The 20,670-nt window shown below is 22.9% G+C and overlaps 7 protein-coding genes across 7 annotated transcripts; 4 read left to right on the top strand and 3 right to left on the bottom strand.

Annotated features, from left to right (window-relative positions):
- Window positions 1-9,378: 9,378 nt before the first annotated feature.
- On the bottom strand, window positions 9,379-10,951 carry SRAE_1000233800 (NADH:flavin oxidoreductase/NADH oxidase, N-terminal domain and Aldolase-type TIM barrel domain-containing protein; the record flags this gene model as incomplete). Its single annotated transcript, XM_024649402.1, has 4 exons — window positions 9,379-10,635; window positions 10,686-10,779; window positions 10,828-10,836; window positions 10,929-10,951. 4 exons carry the CDS (start codon window positions 10,949-10,951, stop codon window positions 9,379-9,381), a joined length of 1,383 nt encoding a protein of 460 aa, XP_024503283.1.
- Window positions 10,952-11,997: 1,046 nt separating this feature from the next.
- On the top strand, window positions 11,998-12,703 carry SRAE_1000233700 (Hypothetical protein; the record flags this gene model as incomplete). Its single annotated transcript, XM_024649401.1, has 3 exons — window positions 11,998-12,236; window positions 12,292-12,363; window positions 12,412-12,703. The coding sequence occupies 3 exons, from the start codon at window positions 11,998-12,000 to the stop codon at window positions 12,701-12,703; spliced, it is 603 nt and encodes a 200-aa protein (XP_024503282.1).
- A 1,206-nt stretch (window positions 12,704-13,909) lies between these two features.
- SRAE_1000233600 (MAP/microtubule affinity-regulating kinase 3) lies at window positions 13,910-15,791 on the top strand (the record flags this gene model as incomplete). The annotated part of the gene is made up of 4 exons (XM_024649400.1): window positions 13,910-14,124; window positions 14,278-15,357; window positions 15,407-15,695; window positions 15,753-15,791. The coding sequence occupies 4 exons, from the start codon at window positions 13,910-13,912 to the stop codon at window positions 15,789-15,791; spliced, it is 1,623 nt and encodes a 540-aa protein (XP_024503281.1).
- A 177-nt stretch (window positions 15,792-15,968) lies between these two features.
- SRAE_1000233500 (Hypothetical protein) lies at window positions 15,969-16,684 on the bottom strand (the record flags this gene model as incomplete). Its single annotated transcript, XM_024649399.1, has 3 exons — window positions 15,969-16,300; window positions 16,360-16,563; window positions 16,615-16,684. 3 exons carry the CDS (start codon window positions 16,682-16,684, stop codon window positions 15,969-15,971), a joined length of 606 nt encoding a protein of 201 aa, XP_024503280.1.
- A 642-nt stretch (window positions 16,685-17,326) lies between these two features.
- SRAE_1000233400 (Ubiquitin carboxyl-terminal hydrolase 46) lies at window positions 17,327-19,195 on the bottom strand (the record flags this gene model as incomplete). The annotated part of the gene is made up of 5 exons (XM_024649398.1): window positions 17,327-17,524; window positions 17,577-18,572; window positions 18,609-18,692; window positions 18,752-18,857; window positions 19,134-19,195. 5 exons carry the CDS (start codon window positions 19,193-19,195, stop codon window positions 17,327-17,329), a joined length of 1,446 nt encoding a protein of 481 aa, XP_024503279.1.
- Window positions 19,196-19,335: 140 nt separating this feature from the next.
- SRAE_1000233300 (Ubiquitin-conjugating enzyme E2 K) lies at window positions 19,336-19,998 on the top strand (the record flags this gene model as incomplete). The annotated part of the gene is made up of 2 exons (XM_024649397.1): window positions 19,336-19,398; window positions 19,459-19,998. 2 exons carry the CDS (start codon window positions 19,336-19,338, stop codon window positions 19,996-19,998), a joined length of 603 nt encoding a protein of 200 aa, XP_024503278.1.
- A 168-nt stretch (window positions 19,999-20,166) lies between these two features.
- On the top strand, window positions 20,167-20,546 carry SRAE_1000233200 (Cytochrome c oxidase copper chaperone; the record flags this gene model as incomplete). Its single annotated transcript, XM_024649395.1, has 2 exons — window positions 20,167-20,205; window positions 20,346-20,546. The coding sequence occupies 2 exons, from the start codon at window positions 20,167-20,169 to the stop codon at window positions 20,544-20,546; spliced, it is 240 nt and encodes a 79-aa protein (XP_024503277.1).
- Window positions 20,547-20,670: the final 124 nt, after the last annotated feature.

Raw genomic sequence — 20,670 nt, 5'->3', positions numbered from 1 at the left:
GATGTGGTAAAATATATTAAATTGTTTCAGTGAAGGTTGCAAAGTACAAATAGAAAACCTCAAGTTTATTTTAAAAAGTCTTATTACAATAGGGGGATGATGACAATTATTATATAATATAAAAATATTTTTCATATCACTGTATATAATTTTACAAAATAAAAAGTAGATGAATAAAAAGAAATAAAATGATATTCTGATTATTATTTTTGTATATGATGGCGCCTATCTCCTTGATAAGATACTTTCTTGATTTTTTATACTTATTTAAGTTAGTAAATTAAGAAATAACTGTTATTTAATGATAAGAAATCAACACAAAAACGAGAATAATTAAAATAATAAATGAATACAAAATAAAATGATAAAAATTTCTTATACTATTTTTAATAGCTAACTAACAATTTTTCAAGAATTTGATTAAAGACATATAAATGTGTACTATTAGACAATATGTCAATTATTAATAAAACTATGAGAAAAGATTAAAAAATTCAATAGTATTAGTTTAAATTTTAAAAGAAATAATATTTTTTGAAATAAATTTAACATAAAAATGTTTCACTTGAATATACCAGAATAGATTAATATTATGATGATGATGATGTAATTTTGGAGTATAGTAGCATCAAAAATGAGGAAGACTGGTCTTCTAAAAGAGAGCGTAAAAGAATATCTATCACAAAGTAATGTTTTGATTGGTAATAATATATAAAGTGCAGATAAAGGATGCGTAAATAAACTAGATAAATGAAAATAAAGAAATTTTAAATTTTATTGAACAAAAAAAAAAAAAAATTAAGTACCTTGAATTATTTTATTACTATTAAGACGACATCATGATTAACAACATTTAATTACTAAATTTTTTTTTTTATTAAAAATGATAGACTAAAAAATTCTATATAAGAAATATAATAAATAATAAAAATTTTTGTTTAGATAGATTGATATTAAAAAATTTTAATATAATAAAAAGAAAAAGTTTTAAAAAAAAAAATAAATAAAAATTTATTGAAATATATTTTAAATTATGTCATAAATAGATAGTTTATGCATAGATAGAGTAATAGTACTTTGAGATGTGAGACAATATTTTTTACGTAAAAATACGCATATTAGTCTCCTCAGTTTCACGCAACCCAAAAAAGCAATAGTAGTAATATAAAAGTTGTGTTATTACTTTTTATCTTGTTTGATTGAAAAAGCAGTCTAGGAAATGAATCAAAAATGGAATAGAGAAAAAAAGAAATTTACGATAAAAAATTTTTTTTTAAAGGGCGGCCCAAGTGCAGGAGGATAATATAGAAACATCATTACACTTACACACGGAGAGAGAGATATTCATATACATATATATATATAAAATAAAAATAACCCAATGTAGTTTTTGAGTATACTTACAAGCCATAAATAATTATTTTTTTGTTGTATATAAATGTAATTCTTTGAGTATTTTAAGAGATTGTGAGTCAAAAAAAAGGTCACAAAAAGTACATTGCTTTTTCCTCAGTTTAATTTTATCATGAGACAATTTTTTTTTTATTAAAAAAAAATAAATTATTATGTAACAGAATAATAAATTTTTTTATCATTCAAATTTTTGAAAGTTATATTAAATAAATATAAAAACATTAACGATAAATTTTTTTTTTGTTGATCATATTTACAGCGGTTAGTACATTAAAAAAAAATTAAACATATGATATTATGATGAATAACAATAAAAGAAAAATTAAAAGAATAGTTAGAAGGCAGATAGGTTGTGTTTGATGATGAGACGATAAAATATATTTTAAGATTGTCTTAAAATAATAACTCTTTCTATATGGGAGTGCATGTAAAGGGCATAATAAAGGCAATGACAACAGCTGGAAGAGGCTGGCACGAAAAAATATTTTGATGTTAATTGTGATTTAAAAAAAAATCAGAAGAAACATTGTTCAAGTGCACAATATGTAATTAAAAAAAAAAAATGAATATTGAGCATTTTGTTATCATTGGTATGGACGTAAAAACATGAATATGTGATCAAATTAAAATGACTATTGCGTTGTCAAATGAGGAGAAATAGATAACATTGTCTTTGATTTATAGTGCTCAAAGGCAGCTGTAGCAATTAAAAAAAAATATATAAAAATCATAGATATTTTATACAAAATTATAAATAGAGTTTATTTAATATTTGGACTTATTTAAAAATGTAGTGATAACATTTATGACTTTTTATCATTTCCCATAAAAAAAAAAAAAAAAAAAAAAAAAAAAGTGTCTTGCGTAAGAATATAATTTGGCTATCAAAGTATACTGATATTAACAAACAGCTGTAATAAGATAATTATAAAGACATGATAAGAGAATACTTTGAATATATGGATGATGGAAAATAATTCCCTGAGTTAGTTAATATTATATAATAATATAGAAGACATATAAAAATAGCCTAACGGCTCGTTACTGTGTGAAAGCACTATATAATATTAAAAAGTAGACATGATTTGAGTATGAAAAGACATACGACACAAAGAACTACGACAAAATATTTTCAAAAAAGTGCGAAAAAAGAAGTACAAGATAGAGAATAAAGAAATATAACAAGATAATATATGTTTTATTAGATGAAGGAGGAGTTGTATTTGAAAATAAACTTGCGCGTAACATTATTCCTCACATGGATAGTATAAAGCTTCAATGATGGCAGAATAAATATAAATAAAAATTCATTATCTGATTATTATGGCAAATAAAATAAGATAGCGCCTTACTTTATTGGTTAATAATGTGCCAATAGCCACCTTCTTTTTTTTTTAAATAAATTTTTATTTCAACTGGGAAGAAACTTAGTAACGGCCGACAAAAAGGACAAATGTTTTTTTTTTTCTCATTCAAAATATAGTGTTAAAATGGCAGTATGAATAATGAATATTGGTAGACGGTCAGCAGCAAAGAACAATTCCATTAAAAATTTCTATTATCTCTGTGGCCAGAGTTGTTTCAATGTATATAATATAACATTGAAAGAGGGAAAAAAAAAAATCGACATTTTATAAATGACCAAAATTGAAAGTATTAATTATAAAAGACTATATTGTTCAATAAAATAATAAATATATGGTATTAAAAATTATAAATATAAAATATATACATGTATATATATATAAATTTTAAAATCAAATGAACTTGATAACAACTATATTATCAATGTTGCGTTAAATCAACAAAACAACGAAACATTTTTAAGTTAAATCCCAGCGCTTTGTTACGCAGTTGATCAAAAGCAATGTAATAAGCCTCATTGCAACATCCCTATATACAAAATTTGTTCTTTCGGAACTTTTTAACTCTCTTCCGTTCTCTAAACATCATTTTATTATCCTGACAAAACAGTATACACCTTTAGACAATTATTTGAAGCAATTTAAAAAAGGCTTAAGGTTTCAATTCTCTCTTGCGCGATATTAAAAATTCATTATAAACATAATAATAATAGAGGAAAAGAGGTATAGCGAGTGATTAGCAAATATTTACATAAGCATAGATTTTTGAGGCTTGCAATGAAAATAAACACCAAGTACAAATCACCGAAGACGGTCCTTTGGTATATTTAAGATTGTATTTTGTTAATTTTTATTTTATAAAATATAGAATACTAGAATGAAAGTTTTGATTGATAATTTTCATCTATTCCCCGGAAACAAGGTCAACTTAGGGTATTTTAGATTTATGAATATTTGAAGAAACTCTCAAATTATGAAGGTATTTTTTTCTAACCTTGAGAACCTAGTTTATTTTTCTACAACAGTATAAATAAAAATTTAATAAAAAAAAAAAAAAGAATTGTTAAATAAAATAAAATGATATGGTTGTTGAAGAATGAGGAATAATATAATAATAATAATAATAATATAATATAAAATATATATATTATATATATATAATATATATGTTATGATAATAAAAATATTTTTCCAAATTAGATATGAATCTAAAAATTTGGATTATGAATTGATGAATGTATACTTTTAATGTAATTTTCTTCAAAAACAAATGAGGCTATAAAAATGTTTCTAAGAAAATACTAATGCATATTATTATCTTTTGGAAACAAAATATTTTTATTTTAAATTGTTTCTTTTCATTCTTATCAATATATACCTGATAACGTGTCATATTATAAAGATTAAATAGTTAAAAGTACGCGTTTTTGATGAGAGAAAATTAAATTGAAAAATATTACAAATACATATATATACATATATATATATTAAAGGAGTACAATATATTTTTCTCTAATTGTTGGTTTTTAGTCTTGTAATTACAAAAATATGTTAAAATGGTCAGTATTTATTTGAGTAATACATATAAACATGTTTGTCTATTTTCATCTAAAAAATCGGTTAATGATGAAACATTTTTATTTGCACAATTAAGGGGTGAACATTTAAAAAATATTATTTAACTTTAAATAACATATTTTTATTTTATCTTAAAATTATTACAAAATAAACTTTTGAAAGAACAAAGACAAAAAAAAAGTTAGTTTATTTTTTGATAATAAGTGATTAATGATAATAATATAGCCTAAATTTGTAGATATACATAATAATAATAAAACAATAGTACATATATTAAAACTAGACGTTAAGAGGTTTATCTTTTTTTACATTAAAATACATAATATATATTAAAATGGTACTAAATATAATATATTAAAAAATCGCATGAATATATAAATTATTTTCTAATAAGATATTTTTACATTTTTAATTAGAATATTAATATTTAAGATAACTTTTTCTCGCTCTTACACCTGAAAAATTCATATTTAAAATAATTTTAACATTAAAATATTATGTATCATTCAACTATACTCTTTTTCAACTATTACACTTTTGATAAGCGTCAATTTTTTGATAAATTCTTATTTCTTTGCTTAAAAATAACATATATTCATAACAATAATAAACTTTATGCATTTTTGTTTATATTCATCAAGTAGTACAAAGTTATTTGTTTTGATAAGAAGAATGAAAAATTTAAAAGGATATTTGTTTTTATTTTATCAAATCATCCATAGACAGGTTGCCATTGAATAAAAAGGTAAATATATAAAAGATTACATAATAATATATTGAATATTTATTTGTATGTAATGGTTTAACATCATAAAAAGCTAATGATATTATTATCATTGAAAAGTGTAAAAAAAAAAAATATATTCACCTTGCTTTTTTTTTTTTAATAAAATTTTCTTTCTTTTATTTGAAAATAGTTAATGCTTTTTGTAAAGAAAATTTTCTTATCAAAGAAGTGCTATGTTATTGCGTCACTTGTAACAGGACGTGAAGGACAACTTTAGAGTTAATTTTATTGTAGGCAGAGGTACTTGATCATGAGAAGCTGTTGACACCTGAATCAAAGGTTCAGGTATATATATATGTATTATGTAAAGTTAGATGTTGTATGAGATGTCTTGTACTATAAATATGCCTTCTTTTGATAGGGAAACAAAAATATTTTTAGAGTTATATAACTTTTTCTTTAAATTATGCACTTTTTATAAATGATAGATGGAATTTGATTAATTTGCTTTTATAATCTTGATACAGAAATAAATTAAGAGTTTGATAAAAATAATAGAACATTTCTAACTATATTATATTCCAGGGATCTATTATAAAAATTATTATTATTTTTTTTTTTTTAAATATTGTATGTTCTTCAAATATTCAATGAAACAGTTAATGTAGTTTTGAATATAAAATAAATTCCTAGAATTTTATCTCTATCAATTTCTTTTTTTTTTTTATTTTACCTCTTTTTAAACAAAAATTATTCTCATAATATTTTTGAAATTAATATTTCTCTTTCATGATATTTATTTATTAATGTGGTAAACTTTAAAAATTAATACAATTCTATTGAATATTATATTGTGTCTATGTTTATGCTTCATGTTTAATAATATTTTATTTCTTTAAAGATAAGCAATTATAATTTTTGCAAAAATTGAGTACAATACTCTTTAAATAGTAGTATTTCAATTAAAATTGTTAAAAAAGATGATGTTTTATCGGATATGTTTCATAAAAGACAGCTGCTGCACCTAATTCTACATAACGAAATGTTATATATCTTTTTTCTTTAATATTTGCACTATCGAAAAATCAACCAAACCTCTTTGTTTATTTTTCTTTTTCTGTTTATTTTTGAATAATATAAGCTAGAAATAAAATTGAAGAGTAAAGAGTACACTGCTAGATTTGTGTATATTATTTTTATAAATACTTATTTCCGTACTGATGCACATATATTCTTTCATCAATTGAGTTGAGATGTTATGTTAATAATATGAGTAGACGCGTTTCACGCAACTACCAAGATACTGCTTAGGGTTGGAGCATGTGTTTATTTTTATTGCTTTTTGTCTTGGAATGTAAAGAGTTGAAAAGTAAATATGATATGGAAAAGATAAATGAATTATGCAACATGATGAAAAGAATGAGAGATTGCTAAAAATTAAAATATGATGGGGACAGTCTTTTAAAAATATAATTCATTTTCCCCGAATATAAAATTTTGATATATGGGATTTAAAAAATTTTTGTTCTTTAATGTCTGTGTCTACATTATTATATAATATAACTTAACATTATTCATATACTATTCAATTATATTTTATAATGATGTTAAAATATGTTATGAAAAATGATAGGAGATTAATTATTAATTAAAATTAACATTTTAAAATTTAATGATAAAATAAAAATTATTATAAATTTTTTAATCTTTTAAAGATAAAAAATTTTTACAGTCGTTAATGTATAATGATAACAATTATAAATTCATAATTTAATGTTATATATTTTTGATTTTAAATAAAACATTCAATGATTGTTATCTATTTTTAATAATAAAAAATAAAAAAAAACAACACTATGTTAGTGTAAAGTGCATTGTCATCTATTTTAATTATTATATCATACATCCGGAATGAAAGAAATGATCATGCCATAACATACAACACAAAATGACACATTAAATTAAAAATATTTTCTTATCGCTTATCAAAACATTAATGTTATTACTTTAATAGCTCATTACTGTTACCGAAACAAGAAATAGAACACGATTTTTTTTTAATTTTATCATAAGATTTTTTTTTAAATTATATTTTTAGATGTCATTTTAAAAAATATTCGTCACTCTCCTACTATATAATAATTTAGGTAATAAAAAAATAATAAAAAAATTAAAATATTTAACCTCTTTTTAGAAAAGCAAAAGATTTTTATAACCAATTGGAATGTTATGCAATGTTATGTAGTGCATAGTAATTTAACAAAAGTTCAAAACAAGGGCTCTTTTGAATATTTATTGATATACATAAATATATTTTCTTTCGTGTCACTCTGTATCATCATAGCTACAAATGGAAGATATATTTTTAAAATAAATATATATTTATATATATCTTTTTCTATCATCAAGCGCAGTTATATTTTGTCTTATGTATCATCTAACACAATAATTTTTAAAATGACGCCAAATTTAAAAAAAAAAAAAAAATGTATGTTGGTACAATTGTTAAAAACTTCAGAAACGTGTGGTAACTAGAGAATAGTTGCTATTTCAAAGAACATTAATTTTTAATACACAGAAAAAACTAAAAGAAAAGAAATAGGTAAGAAGGAATGATACAGACAGACATTTTTTAAAATTTGCATTGATGTATATTTTATGACTATTGATACTTGATCTATTTATAATAAAATAAAATGTATTTAGCATTTTTTATAGGTTGTACTTTAGAAAAAAAAAAGTATTATGATACTACCAGGAAATTTGTGCCACTATTTATTTATTTGAATGAATAAATAGAAACAAAAAATATATAAAATTAACATTGTTTATTCAAATTTGAGGGAATAGAAACTTTTTAAATATTAAAATTAAAGAAAATTAACAATATTTTTACAATATACATTTTTACGATTAACATTCTAATAAAAATAAATCACTAAAAATTTTTTCTATTGTTTATTTGAAATATAAAACAATGAAATGTATACATACAAATAAAATAAAAATTCTTTTTTATTATTATATTAAGATTAATTAAATCCATAAAATTTACAATTAAATTACTATTTTATTAATTAATATATGTCTAATTCATCTGTGTACACTTGAATAAATTTTCTCTCAATGTACTATTATGAAATTTATATATCATATAATAGTACACTTTCTTAGTTTATGATTTCTCAAATCTTTTCAACAGCTGTTACCATGAAAAAAAAGATTGATAATTTTTAACACTTTAGATAGTACTTTAATTTTTGCAAAAAAAAAAAAATATAAATAAATAATTTTTCCAATTAATTTCAAAAATTAATATATGAAAACATTTTCATCAAATTTATAATACATTCTATCCTTTGGTAAACTTTTTATTTACATTTCTTTTTTTGATTTTTCTCTAAAATCAAATTCTGTTTCATTAAATAATCACAGTAATTTTATAAAATGTTTTAGATCATTGTTTCTATTGTTCAATTTTTTTTTTTTTATGAATTTAAATTAAATTAATATAACAATTATATAACTGAAGTGATGAATAAATACAATTAACAATAATATTTTGTTTGTTTTTATCTTTTTCTATTTCCAATGCTACATAAACACAAAGTACTTTCCAAGGTTTATTTGAAAAATATGCCAAATTATCTGATGCATTAAATGATTTTCATATCTTTTTTTTTCTATTTTGGAATCATATTACCAGCATGTTCCAATAAACAATTTCTGATGATTCACCAATTTTTTTTAACCTAAAAATCATTAAGAAGACTATTTTTATTTGCAGAAAAAAAAATATGTTTTTCTATTTATCATATTACTCATTTTGTTGGAATGTTTTTAATAATTTAAAAACATTCTTCTTGTATTACTGAATCATAATCATTAACATCAGATTTGTCATACAAATTAAATTTTTCTCTTGATAATCTACTTTTTTTTTTATTATTTTGTTTATATTTTCCTGATTTATTTTATATTAAAATTTTTTTTTCATCTTGAATTATCATTTATATTAATTATTCTGGGAATTTATTTTGAAATGTCATTAATTTATTAATAAAAGTAGTGAGATCTTTTAATATTAATTAGTCAGAATCTTTCAAATACCGGTATATAATATTAAAATTTATGACAAAATCAATTATATATATTTTGACAAGTTAATTTATATAAATTAAATTGTATAAAATAAAAAAAAAATACATAAGTAAATTGAAGAAATATAATTGAAATTAAAATGATTTATTGAAAAAAAAAATTGCCAAGTTAAAAAAAGTTAATGTCAAAGTTAATTTATAATTCTTTATAATCAACCTCAAGTAAACCTGTGATTGGTTCACCACTTTTGTGTTTTTTCATTAATTCATCAAAAAAGTTATCAAATCTTGCTAGGTATTTTCTTGCAATTTCTGGATTACTTAAATCCATTATCTCATGACATGGATTACTGTTACACTCTTTAAGAGATTTTCTACTCATTTGAATCATCTGTGAACCACTACCAACATTTGTTACTGCAAATCCTTTTGGATCAAGTAAATTAACAGGAGCTGAATTTACTTTATTGTTAAGTATTTTTGATGGTAAATCAGGTTCAGCAGTAGATGGTCTTCCAATACCAATACCATCTGTAGAACCAAATTCAATACTTGATACCATTCCTTCAACTGTTCTAAAACCACCAGTTAAATAAATTTTAGCATTCTTAACATTTTCCTTTATTGATTTAGCAAAAACTTCAAAGTATCCTTCTCTTGAAGAATTTGATGGTGTCTCCATAACCCATTTTTCATAAGTTCCACCACTTAATTCAATAAAATCAAATCCTATTTCATCTAACTTTTTAACAATTTCTACAGCTTCATCTGTTTTTAAACCATCATTCTGAAATTCAACGGAATTCAATTTAATTCCAACAACAAAACCAGTGTCAGCAGGAACTCTTTTTCTAATTTCATTATAAATTTCAACAATGATTCTCATCTTATTTTCAACACTTCCACCATACTCATCAGTTCTTTTATTGGTGGTATTTGACAAAAATTGAGCCAATAAATATCCATGAGCAGAGTGAATCTCAATTCCATCAAAACCACATTTATAACAATACTCAGCAGCATACCCAAATTTATCAACAATCTCTGTCTTGATTTCATCTTTTGTAAGTGCTATTGGTTTACCAAATGTTAACCATGGTTTTGGTGTGGCAGATAATTGAATTTCACTACATGAGTATGGTGTTTTATTAACAGAGTAAGGTGTTTGCCTTCCTCCATGAGATAATTGTGCAATCATCAATGCACCACCACTTTTACCAGCCTCAGCCAACTTTTTAAACATCTCCCTTCTTTTGTCACTATCAAGATGTTTCTCAATAATCATATTACCAGGAGATTCTAAATGATTTTCATCAACCTGAAGATTTCCTGTTAAAATCATCCCAAAACCACCACTACCCCATTTTTGGTAAACATTAACAATTTCATCATTTGGTACTCCTGTGTCAATATTACCAGGCGACCATTTGACAAGTTTTTCTGTTAAAGCAGCCTACAAAAAAAAAGGAATATTTACAAAATGACAAAATAAATAAAAATTACCTTTAAAAATCTATTTCTAGCTTCTTTTTTTGATGTAGGAAATACTAATGATTCACCCAAGATAGCTGATGAGATAATATTTTTTGATGGAATTCTTTGAAGTACCATTTTTTTTTAATTAAAATGTTACAAGTAAAATTACCTTAATAATCTAAACAAAATGTTTATTCAATAAAACTCGGGGTTGTCATGGAGCGAAAGTGCGTAGGTACGTGTACTATTTACTAAAAATTCAATCGTTACACTATTAAATCCTCGCATTGCATACATTTATTTACTTACTTTTAAAGTTATAAGAAAAAGTTAATTTTTTTTTGATAAGAGAAAAAATTTTTATCAAAATAATTTTATAAGCCTTATTTAATATTTTACTGTTAGCATTAAAAATTACAATATTTTAGTTAATTTAAAATATATTTAAGTATAAGCATAAAATACTTTTTTAATCAGAATTTTTTTTTAATAACTTATGGAGTAATAATTTTATCAATATCTATAAATAGAATAATAATAATTGTGATAATAATAATGATTTAGCGAATTTAATCTCTTTATCCTTGATCTTTCGATAACATTAACATAATGATAAAAAAAAAATAAATTTTAAAATAAATTAAATTGCAAATTTGTTTATCAATGAAGGTACACATTTTTCCTATAATGTTTCTTTTCAACTTAATTATATTGATAAGTAATTGTAATTTTGAAAAAAAAAATGTCAATAAGGATTATATTTCAAGAAGATTGTATATCAGATTATAATATTGAAAAAAAAAATTCATTATTAAATTTTTATTTATTTACAAATTGTAATATTTGAACATTTACTTTTAAAACTTGTTTTTGAACGGATAAGTACAATATTTATCTTAATTTATTATAAATTTTATATTTATAATTGTACCTCTTATGAATAATTAGTTCAATTAAACTTTTTACCATCCATTAAAAGTTTAGTCAAAATACTTTTATTATTATAGGTAAAAGATTTAGGAAGATAAAAAGAAATTTTATATTATTTAATTGTTAATATATTTTTAATAAATAGAATCTTTTTTCTTTATACCAGTATCAAATTCCCAGACATTAGCTATAAAGAAATATACTTGTTATTAGATTTATAAAAAAAAAAGTAGACAAAATAATAATTGAAGTTTTATCCATTTTTAAAATAACCACATTGTCAAATTTTTTTATGAACTTGTCAAAATGTCAAAAATTACCACTGGAATTTCTTGAATATTTTTCATAAAGATTTCATATAAAATGGATGAAGATGAAGCCAAAATCATCAAATTTTGTTTTATAAAATATGTCTAGAAGTTCAGGATTCCAATTATTTGCTTTTGTCATTTTTATTACTATTGCCTACTCATCACCAATCTTTAAAAATGATACTAATCAAAAAAGTGAAGTTAATAACCAAATAGGATTATCTAGTGAAATAGGACTTATTGATACTTTAAATCTTCCAATTGACTTTTCTAATTCTACTGAAGTTATAAGAATTAAAAGACAAGGAGGATGTGGATGTGGATGTTGTTGTAGACCGTAAGATTAAACTATTTATTGGAAAAAAAATTACATTTATTTGTAACAATTTTAGAAGATGCTGTTGTAGAAGATGTTGTTGCTGTTGTACAACATGTTGTACTACAAGATGTTGTTGTTGTAGACCGTTAGTTTTTAATTGTTAAATGTATCATGATAATTATTAATTTTTAAGATGTTGTTGTTGTAGAGGATGTGGAGGTGGATGTGGTGGTGGTGGATGCGGTGGTGGATGCGGTGGTGGATGTGGTTGTGGATGTGGATGTGGTGGAGGAATGGGACGTAAAAGACGTTCTTTAGAAACTCTCATTCATAAATATATGGAAAAAGTTTCATCAGAAAAAAATAACAGTGTCAATCATGTTTTATTTAATGATGAAATTGTAAATGAAATACCTAATCAAAAAAATGATATTAAAAATTTTATGGAAGTTGATAAAGTTATCAGTAAAGAAAAAGCAATTTAAGGAATTAAATAATTTATATATTAACACATATATATTTATTCGAAATATACTTGATTTGTTTCAAAGAAATTTTGAAGGTCATGTTCTTTTGACTATTAAATATTTTTATTATATATTATCGAAAAGCAAATATTAACTTTTAATATTAGCTAGTCAATAAAAGAATTTAAAATAATATATTTTATTATGATTGTTTTAATATGATTATATTAAAAAAAATGATCTATTGATTAAAAATACTTGCCATAGAGAAAGGGGGGTTTTACCTTAACTTGAACATTATCAATACTCTCACAGTATCGGTATTTTAATAGTTATATCTTCTTAGATTTTTAAATTAAAAGGGTTGTCTTTTTTGACCTCGAAATATAAGTATATACACAAAAGTTTATTAATCTTTCCCATCATAAAATTTCTGGCTCTAGCTCATTCTTTTTAAGTGTTATTTAATCTCTAGAAATATTATCTAATTATTATTTTTTTTTTTTTAAATTATATCATACAATAATATTATCTTTTTAAAAATTTAAAATGCATATTTTACTTGCCTCCTATAATAATATATAATATTATCATTTTGTTGAATTATTCACTTATACCACATACTGATGACTAACATATGAGTGAGTAATACTACAAGTGCAAAATAAATGATTATATTCCGTTCCCTATTTCAGAATAATAATATAAAATGTAAGCTTATATAAAATTGTATTTTTATATTTCCCTCTTGACCGATTGCGCTTAATTTTTTTATTGTAATCAAATAATGTTATATTATTAATTCTTTAATATTCCAATGTCTTTTTTTTTATCATTTATTTCAATGTCATATTTTTTGGTTGTACATAAATAACATGTTCAAATACATTTATATATTTCCTCAAAAACATTTTTACGTGTTCCTTCTCTTTATAAATTATATAGTTAAATTGTACATTGATAATTATTATATAATGTTACTTTAGATGATGTACACTTTTTTTTTTATGTTAGTGATTCATAATATATGTAACTTTATTATGATAAATTGATATTTTTTTGATATAAAAATTAAGACATGTTTTATATATTTTATTTAACTATATTTTTAATATTATCATTTTATATTATTTGTAATTTTTTTTTACAATTTTTAGGTAAAGTTAGACTGTATATATATTTTAATTTATTTGTCTATTGTTAATATATATAGAATTAATGATAATGTCTGCAGTATATGCCAAAACTCAAGAGATAAATGGTGGTTACTCTAATAAGCCAGTTCCATTATTATCATATGAAAATACAGAGACAACATCATCTGATAAAAATAAATTAAATACCAATATGAGTATTGGGTTACCTGCTGACATGACAACATCAATGGTCAATGGACCTACAACACCCAGGGCATTAAAATCACAAAATTCATCCAATAGGTATATATAAATTAAATAATAAAAAAATTTTTGAATATATAGAGAAAAAGAAATAAGTAACAATAAAATAATTGCACAATTAAATTATATTGTATTACCATTCAAAAAAAAAAAAAATTTTTTTTATTATTTAAAATATTTTTTCTTTTTTAGAATTTGTACTAATAGTGAGAGAAAACAATTGGAGAGAAGAAATACACAGTATGATAAATTTATAAATGAAAGTTCAAAGAAGAATATAGATTTTTCTGTCAACTGTACACCAATTAAGACAAATCAACTTTACAATAATGATCAAATCTCACCATTTTCAAATACAATGAATACTTCTTCATCCACATCTGACTATAAATTTCAATCTTTTTATGATACTTCAAAATGTTTTGAGAGAACAGATTTAACTCATACATCTAGAATTAGTCTTTTATCAGACAAGACTGATAATACTTCACAGTTAATGAATGATTCTGTTTTAATGGGACAATATTCTATTATTAAAACATTGGGATATGGGAATTTTGCTAGTGTCAAATTAGCAGAACATTGTGTTACCAAAGTACAAGTAGCTATAAAGATTGTTAAAAAAGCTGACTTGAATGAGGAATCAATGTGTAAAATGAGAAAAGAAATTGAAGTACTAAAAAAAATAAAACATCCAAACATTGTTGAATTGTATCAAGTTATTGAAAATGATAAAAAAATTTGTCTTGTCATGGAGTATTGTTCTGGAGGGGAATTGTTTGATTATTTGGGTAAAGTAAAACGATTTTCTGACAATGAGGCGAGAAAAAAATTTAGACAAATTGTTAGTGCTGTTCAATACCTCCATCATAATGGAATTGTTCATAGAGATTTAAAAGCGGAGAATATTCTTTTAGATGATAAGGGAAATATTAAAATTGCAGACTTTGGTTTTGCAGATTTTTATAGTGAAGGTTGTTTAATGGATCAATTTTGTGGTTCACCACCATATGCAGCACCAGAATTATTTCAAGGAATAAAATATATTGGATTTAAAGTAGATATTTGGAGTTTAGGAGTAATATTATTTGCTTTACTGGTAGGATCATATCCATTTCATGCTGATGATTTAGGAACATTAAAAAAACGTGTAATAGCTGGTCGTTATAATGTACCATATTATGTATCAGTGTCTTGTGTTCAATTGTTACGAAAAATATTAATACTAGATCCATTAAAAAGAGCAACAATAGATAATATTGCAGAGTCAAAGTAGTTTTTATATAATTTAAATATATTATCTTATTTATTTACTTTTTAGATGGTTAAATGAAGGATTTTCTAAATATCAACCATATATTGAAAAAAAAGAAGAGATGTTCGATGCAAAAAGGATGATGACAATGTTGAATTTAGGATATTCACAAAGTGACATATCTGTTTCAGTTTTACAAAAATTACGAAATTCAGTATATGCATTATATACATTTTTAGGAAAACCAACAAGTATCATAAATGTGGAGGAAGAATATAAAAAATATTCACAGTCATCTGATACTCAGTCAAATCAATTTAACAAGTCAAAAGATCTCAATCTTTATTTTAATAAGGTATTTTATTTTTTCTCATACAAATATCATTTTTTTTTTTATTTTCTAAATTTTTAGCTCAAGGTTTTTTGCCAATATAAAGAGTCAAGCGTATAATATTAATAACTTCTGACATATACGAGTATAGTGTATTTTAATTAAAATGGAAATATTGTTGTAAATGTATGGTTAATCATTAACTTAAAAACAATTAAATTATTTTTTTTATTATTAAATCTTAAGACTTTTTAACTAATTGATCAATAAATAAATTGAAGTGCAACTTAATGAATACTATGATAAAAGTTTGTTTTTGATATAACGACTATCATGTAAATTTTGACATTCAACTGGTAAATTTAGTAGAACATCTTTTTTTGTTGATGAATACATTTCTTCTGCTTGGCGAAGGTTTATCTTCAATAATGTATCTTTGACATCAGGACAGGAGGTTGAAAGTTCTTTAAAATAACAAATATTAGAACACTCTATTTGTTTACACAATACTTTTTCCTTATCAACTTTTTTATTTTTTGGAAGTTTAACAATATCACTACATTTTTCTTTACATATCAAGTCAGCTTTGGGAGCAGCAGTTTTTAAACATTCCATATTTTCTTCAATTTCTAAATATATATAAATATAAAAAAAAATATAAATATTTCTAGTTTTTAATATTAATTACCTTCTTCAAAATCAACACAATAAAGGCGATAAAAGCTTGTAGCTGTATAAAAAGTTTTTTGATCACTTAAATCACATTTTTTTGATCGTTTGGCTTGTTCCTCCAATATATTACAATTTTTTTCATAATTTTTCATTAAATATGAAAAATCTTTCTTAATCTTTTCTATTGGTTTTATACACTCCTTAAGACAGGGACTAATATCTTAAAAATAAAAAGTTTTTTACAAACAATATATTAAAAATAATTATTTACCACATAATATTGAGGGAATAATTAAAAAAATAAATATATAAATATTTAGTAGTTTAAGAAAATTATTCATAATGTAGATAACAAGTATTAAAGTAGATTATTGTAAACCAAAATAAAATATACTTTATTTGATAAAAAGGTTATTAGGTCAAATTTTAAAATGAAGGTCGTCAAAGTGTATTTATTAAAAAATGTTTTCTTATTTTCTTTTATATAATCATATAATAAACATACATATAAAATAATTGTTATAGATTTATCATGTACTATTTTTTTATTACATATAATTAAATTAATATTTTATTTAACATATTTAATAGAATTTTTTTTCTAATCATTTTAATACATATTTTAAAAATTGTTTAGAAATAAAATAAAGGTACTTATGGATTAGTATCTCCAACATGAATAAATTAACAAAGGAAATTGAAAAAATGATTATTCGGACAGTTTTTACCCATGTGTAAAATTTCACTCAAATATCATTTAGAAAAAAAGGTATAATTTTTGTGTTCATGAAGCCATATCTATGTGATGGTTAATCTTTTTTTTTTAAAATAAAGTTTATATTTCTTAATCAACGCAATTTTTTTTTCCAAAAAAAAATTTTTTTAACGTTTGAGAATTAAAAAAAAATCTTTTTTATTAACACAAATTTTATATATTATATATAAAAATTAATTTTTTCTTTAAAAATATAAACTTTATTTTTCTAATGGTAATGGTAAGAACTATTTGCCATTTTAATATTTGGTAATGTTCCACGAGATGTTGGTTGGCGTGAGGTTTCATAGGTAAGTGAAGATATCTCTCTGGATTGATAAAATAAGATATATGCACTTTCAGAATTTTTTTGAAGATTTGAATCAGACAAACCAAAAAAATCTTCCAAATTACTTTCATCTATTTTCTAAAAAAAAATTTATGATTAAATTGAAATAATTAGATAAGACAAAACATACATCAACAATATCATCATCAAAAAGTAGCCAGAAATTTTGGGATTTAACTAAAGTGATGTAGTGACCTCTATTAGGTGTACTTCCGCAATGAACAACAACAGAAACTAAATCATAAATTCTAGAAGCATTAGACGCATCATCGGAAATATTGAAAAGTCGAAGCTCCATAGGAAAAAGAACTTTATAAGAAAGTTTAGTATGCCTATTTAAACTTTCAACATATTTAAATCTTTTTAAATGTAAAGCTAAAAGCTTTGGTAATTTTTTAATTCTCATTCTTTTCTGTGCCTCCTGTTTTGAACAACAATTATCACAATAATATTTTTGGTCTCCACATAATGTTTCTGTGGAAGAGAAGACACGTAAACAATGTGTTATTGAGACATTAGGTTCTATATCAACAGATAAATCTAAAAAATCTTCATCTTTGCTACTTGTAGTTTCACAATTTAAACATTTTGTTTCATTAGTTAATGTTCCTTGAAATATATCTTGAACCCATGTTGTTTCAGTTGTTCCATTATTATTATTATTATTATTATTGTTACTACTAGTAGTAGTACTATCAATAGTTGATGTTATTCCTGAACCTGTTGATGGAAGTAATTTATTAGAATTAATGGATCCATAATTATTTAATTGAGATTTGTTATGACTACCTTTTACTTTATCTACCCGTTTTTTATCTATAGTCAAACATTCAGATAAAGCATTTATAAGGTAATTAAAAAATTCATGAGCATCTTGTTGCATATAATTGTCAAATAATTCATTTTCCTTCTTCAACCTCGTAATAAATCTTTTTGGAGCAATAGTTCCTATCCGTCTTTTTTGATTATGAATATTGTGAAATAAATCTGCTAAACAAGATAATAAGTTATCTTTTTGAAGGCCTGTTTTTTTAGTTTGTTGTCGATAGGTAAGTAATTTTTCTCGAAATGGTTGACAAAAATAAAGGGCTTGGATAACGGAGTTACAATAACAAGTATTACCAAACTATAAATAAATTATTAATAATATTTTAAAACATACATTTATCAATCCATAATAATGTTCGTTTCCTTTAAAATGTGTTGCATTCAATTCCCGCTCCAATTGTGATGAAGCATTTGCTCCCTATAAATATTAAAAATGATTAAACAATTGAATTATGTAATAAAATTATAATAACAAACCATTTCTTTAAGGAAATTATTTGGATTGATTAATAAAACCAGAAAAGATACCAATATGAAACCTTTTCCGATAGATTGTATCAATAAATCAATCTCTTTAAAAAAACTGGATTCTTCATTTACTAATATTATAGTTGATAAAATTCATAAATTAAAGTGATAATAGATAAAATTAATTATTAATATTAATATTAGTACAGAATAAATCTAATTGTGACAACGATAAAAAGTATCAATGTATTTGAAGTATTTTTTAAGTACTTTATGAATGGTGTCCTAACTAGATTGTTGGTTATCAAAATCGACTACATTACTCCAATGCCAAGTTAGTATAAGTATGAAGTAAAGGAATTTTTTTTTCTTGGTGTTTTTTTACTATCACATTGCTTTAGGTATTTTATTAGATATATTTTCCCTTTTTCTACTTTTATGGATTATAAGCATTGATCATTTTTTTTTCTAGAGTATGTTTATACTAATTTTATCTACTTTGTTTACGTTGTTGTTGTGATTATTTTTATAATATCTTATATATTTTTTGTAGTTACATTATTTTTTTTTTGAGTTTTTAAAAACAACAAATAATGTCTAATATAGCTTTTGTTCGTATGCAAAAAGAATGTAAAGAAATTATTACTAGTAGAGAGGTAAGAATGCCATTTATTTTACTTTAATGTCATCGTAAATTTTTTTTTACATATTTATAGGCTGAAGAGACTGGTATTATGATTGAAATTTTAGATGAAAAATTAACTAAAATAAAAGGAACATTAAGAGGACCACCTGATAGCCCCTACGAGAATGCACGTTTTGTACTAGATATCGAAATTCCTAGTGAATATCCTTTCAAACCACCAAAAGTTGTATTTTCGACAAAAATTTGGCATCCCAATGTTAGTTCGCAGACAGGTGTCATCTGTTTAGATATTTTAAAAGATCAATGGGCAGCATCATTAACGTTACGTACTGTTCTCCTTTCAGTACAAGCTCTTCTTACAATACCGGAGCCAACTAATCCTCAAGATGCAGTTGTAGCTAAACAATATATGCAGGATAAGGAGATGTTTAATATTACAGCTAAATTTTGGGCTCAACATTATGGAAATGCACCCGGACAAATTGATGAAGAGATGCAAAAAAAGGTATCAAAATTAATAGATATGGGAGTAGAAGATGATACGGCTATCTCAACACTTTCTTCAAAAAACTGGGACTTGGCTGCAGCAATTGAATATGTATTCAATTAACTTATTTATAATAAAAGTATATTTTCTTTTTTGTGTAAGGGCCTTTTATCCAGCCAAGTTCTTTAGAATCTTGAATAAAATATATTTGCATTATGTTAAATATATTTTATGGTAATTTTTTGGTGTAGTTAACAATTTGGTTTTTTTTTATATATTTGCTATAACAATATGTCAACAATTATTTGGAATAAAATTTTATTATCATATGTAATGTTAAGGACTACTAAAACTTGAGGATACTTTTTCCCAATAAAATTTTTAATGTATAGTAGACGTGTTTTTTGAAATATTAATTAATTATTTTTATATGTTTTTTTTAAATCTGTAATATTTTCATCGATTTTTAGAAAAAAATGCCAGAAAAAAAAGAATGCCCAGTAATAGTAGATCCAAAAACAGGAGAAGAAAAGCCTTTAAAACCTTGTTGTGCTTGTCCAGAAACAAGAAAACTACGTGATGAGTGTATCATTCAACATGGAGAAGAGAAATGTGGACCATTAATTGAAGCTCATAAAAAATGTTTAAGAGATCTTGGATTTAATATTTAATGGTTTTTATTACTTTAAACTACTAAAATATATAGCTTTAGTTTTGATATTTAGTTTTGTTATTATTAATTCAATAAATAGTGTTAGTTAAATTTAAAATTTAAAGAGTATTAAAGTCTTTGTT

The sequence above is a fragment of the Strongyloides ratti genome (genome assembly GCF_001040885.1).
Source record: "Strongyloides ratti genome assembly S_ratti_ED321, chromosome : 1".
Classification (NCBI taxonomy): Eukaryota; Metazoa; Nematoda; class Chromadorea; order Rhabditida; family Strongyloididae; genus Strongyloides; species Strongyloides ratti.
This window is presented reverse-complemented; position numbering and strand designations above follow the sequence as displayed.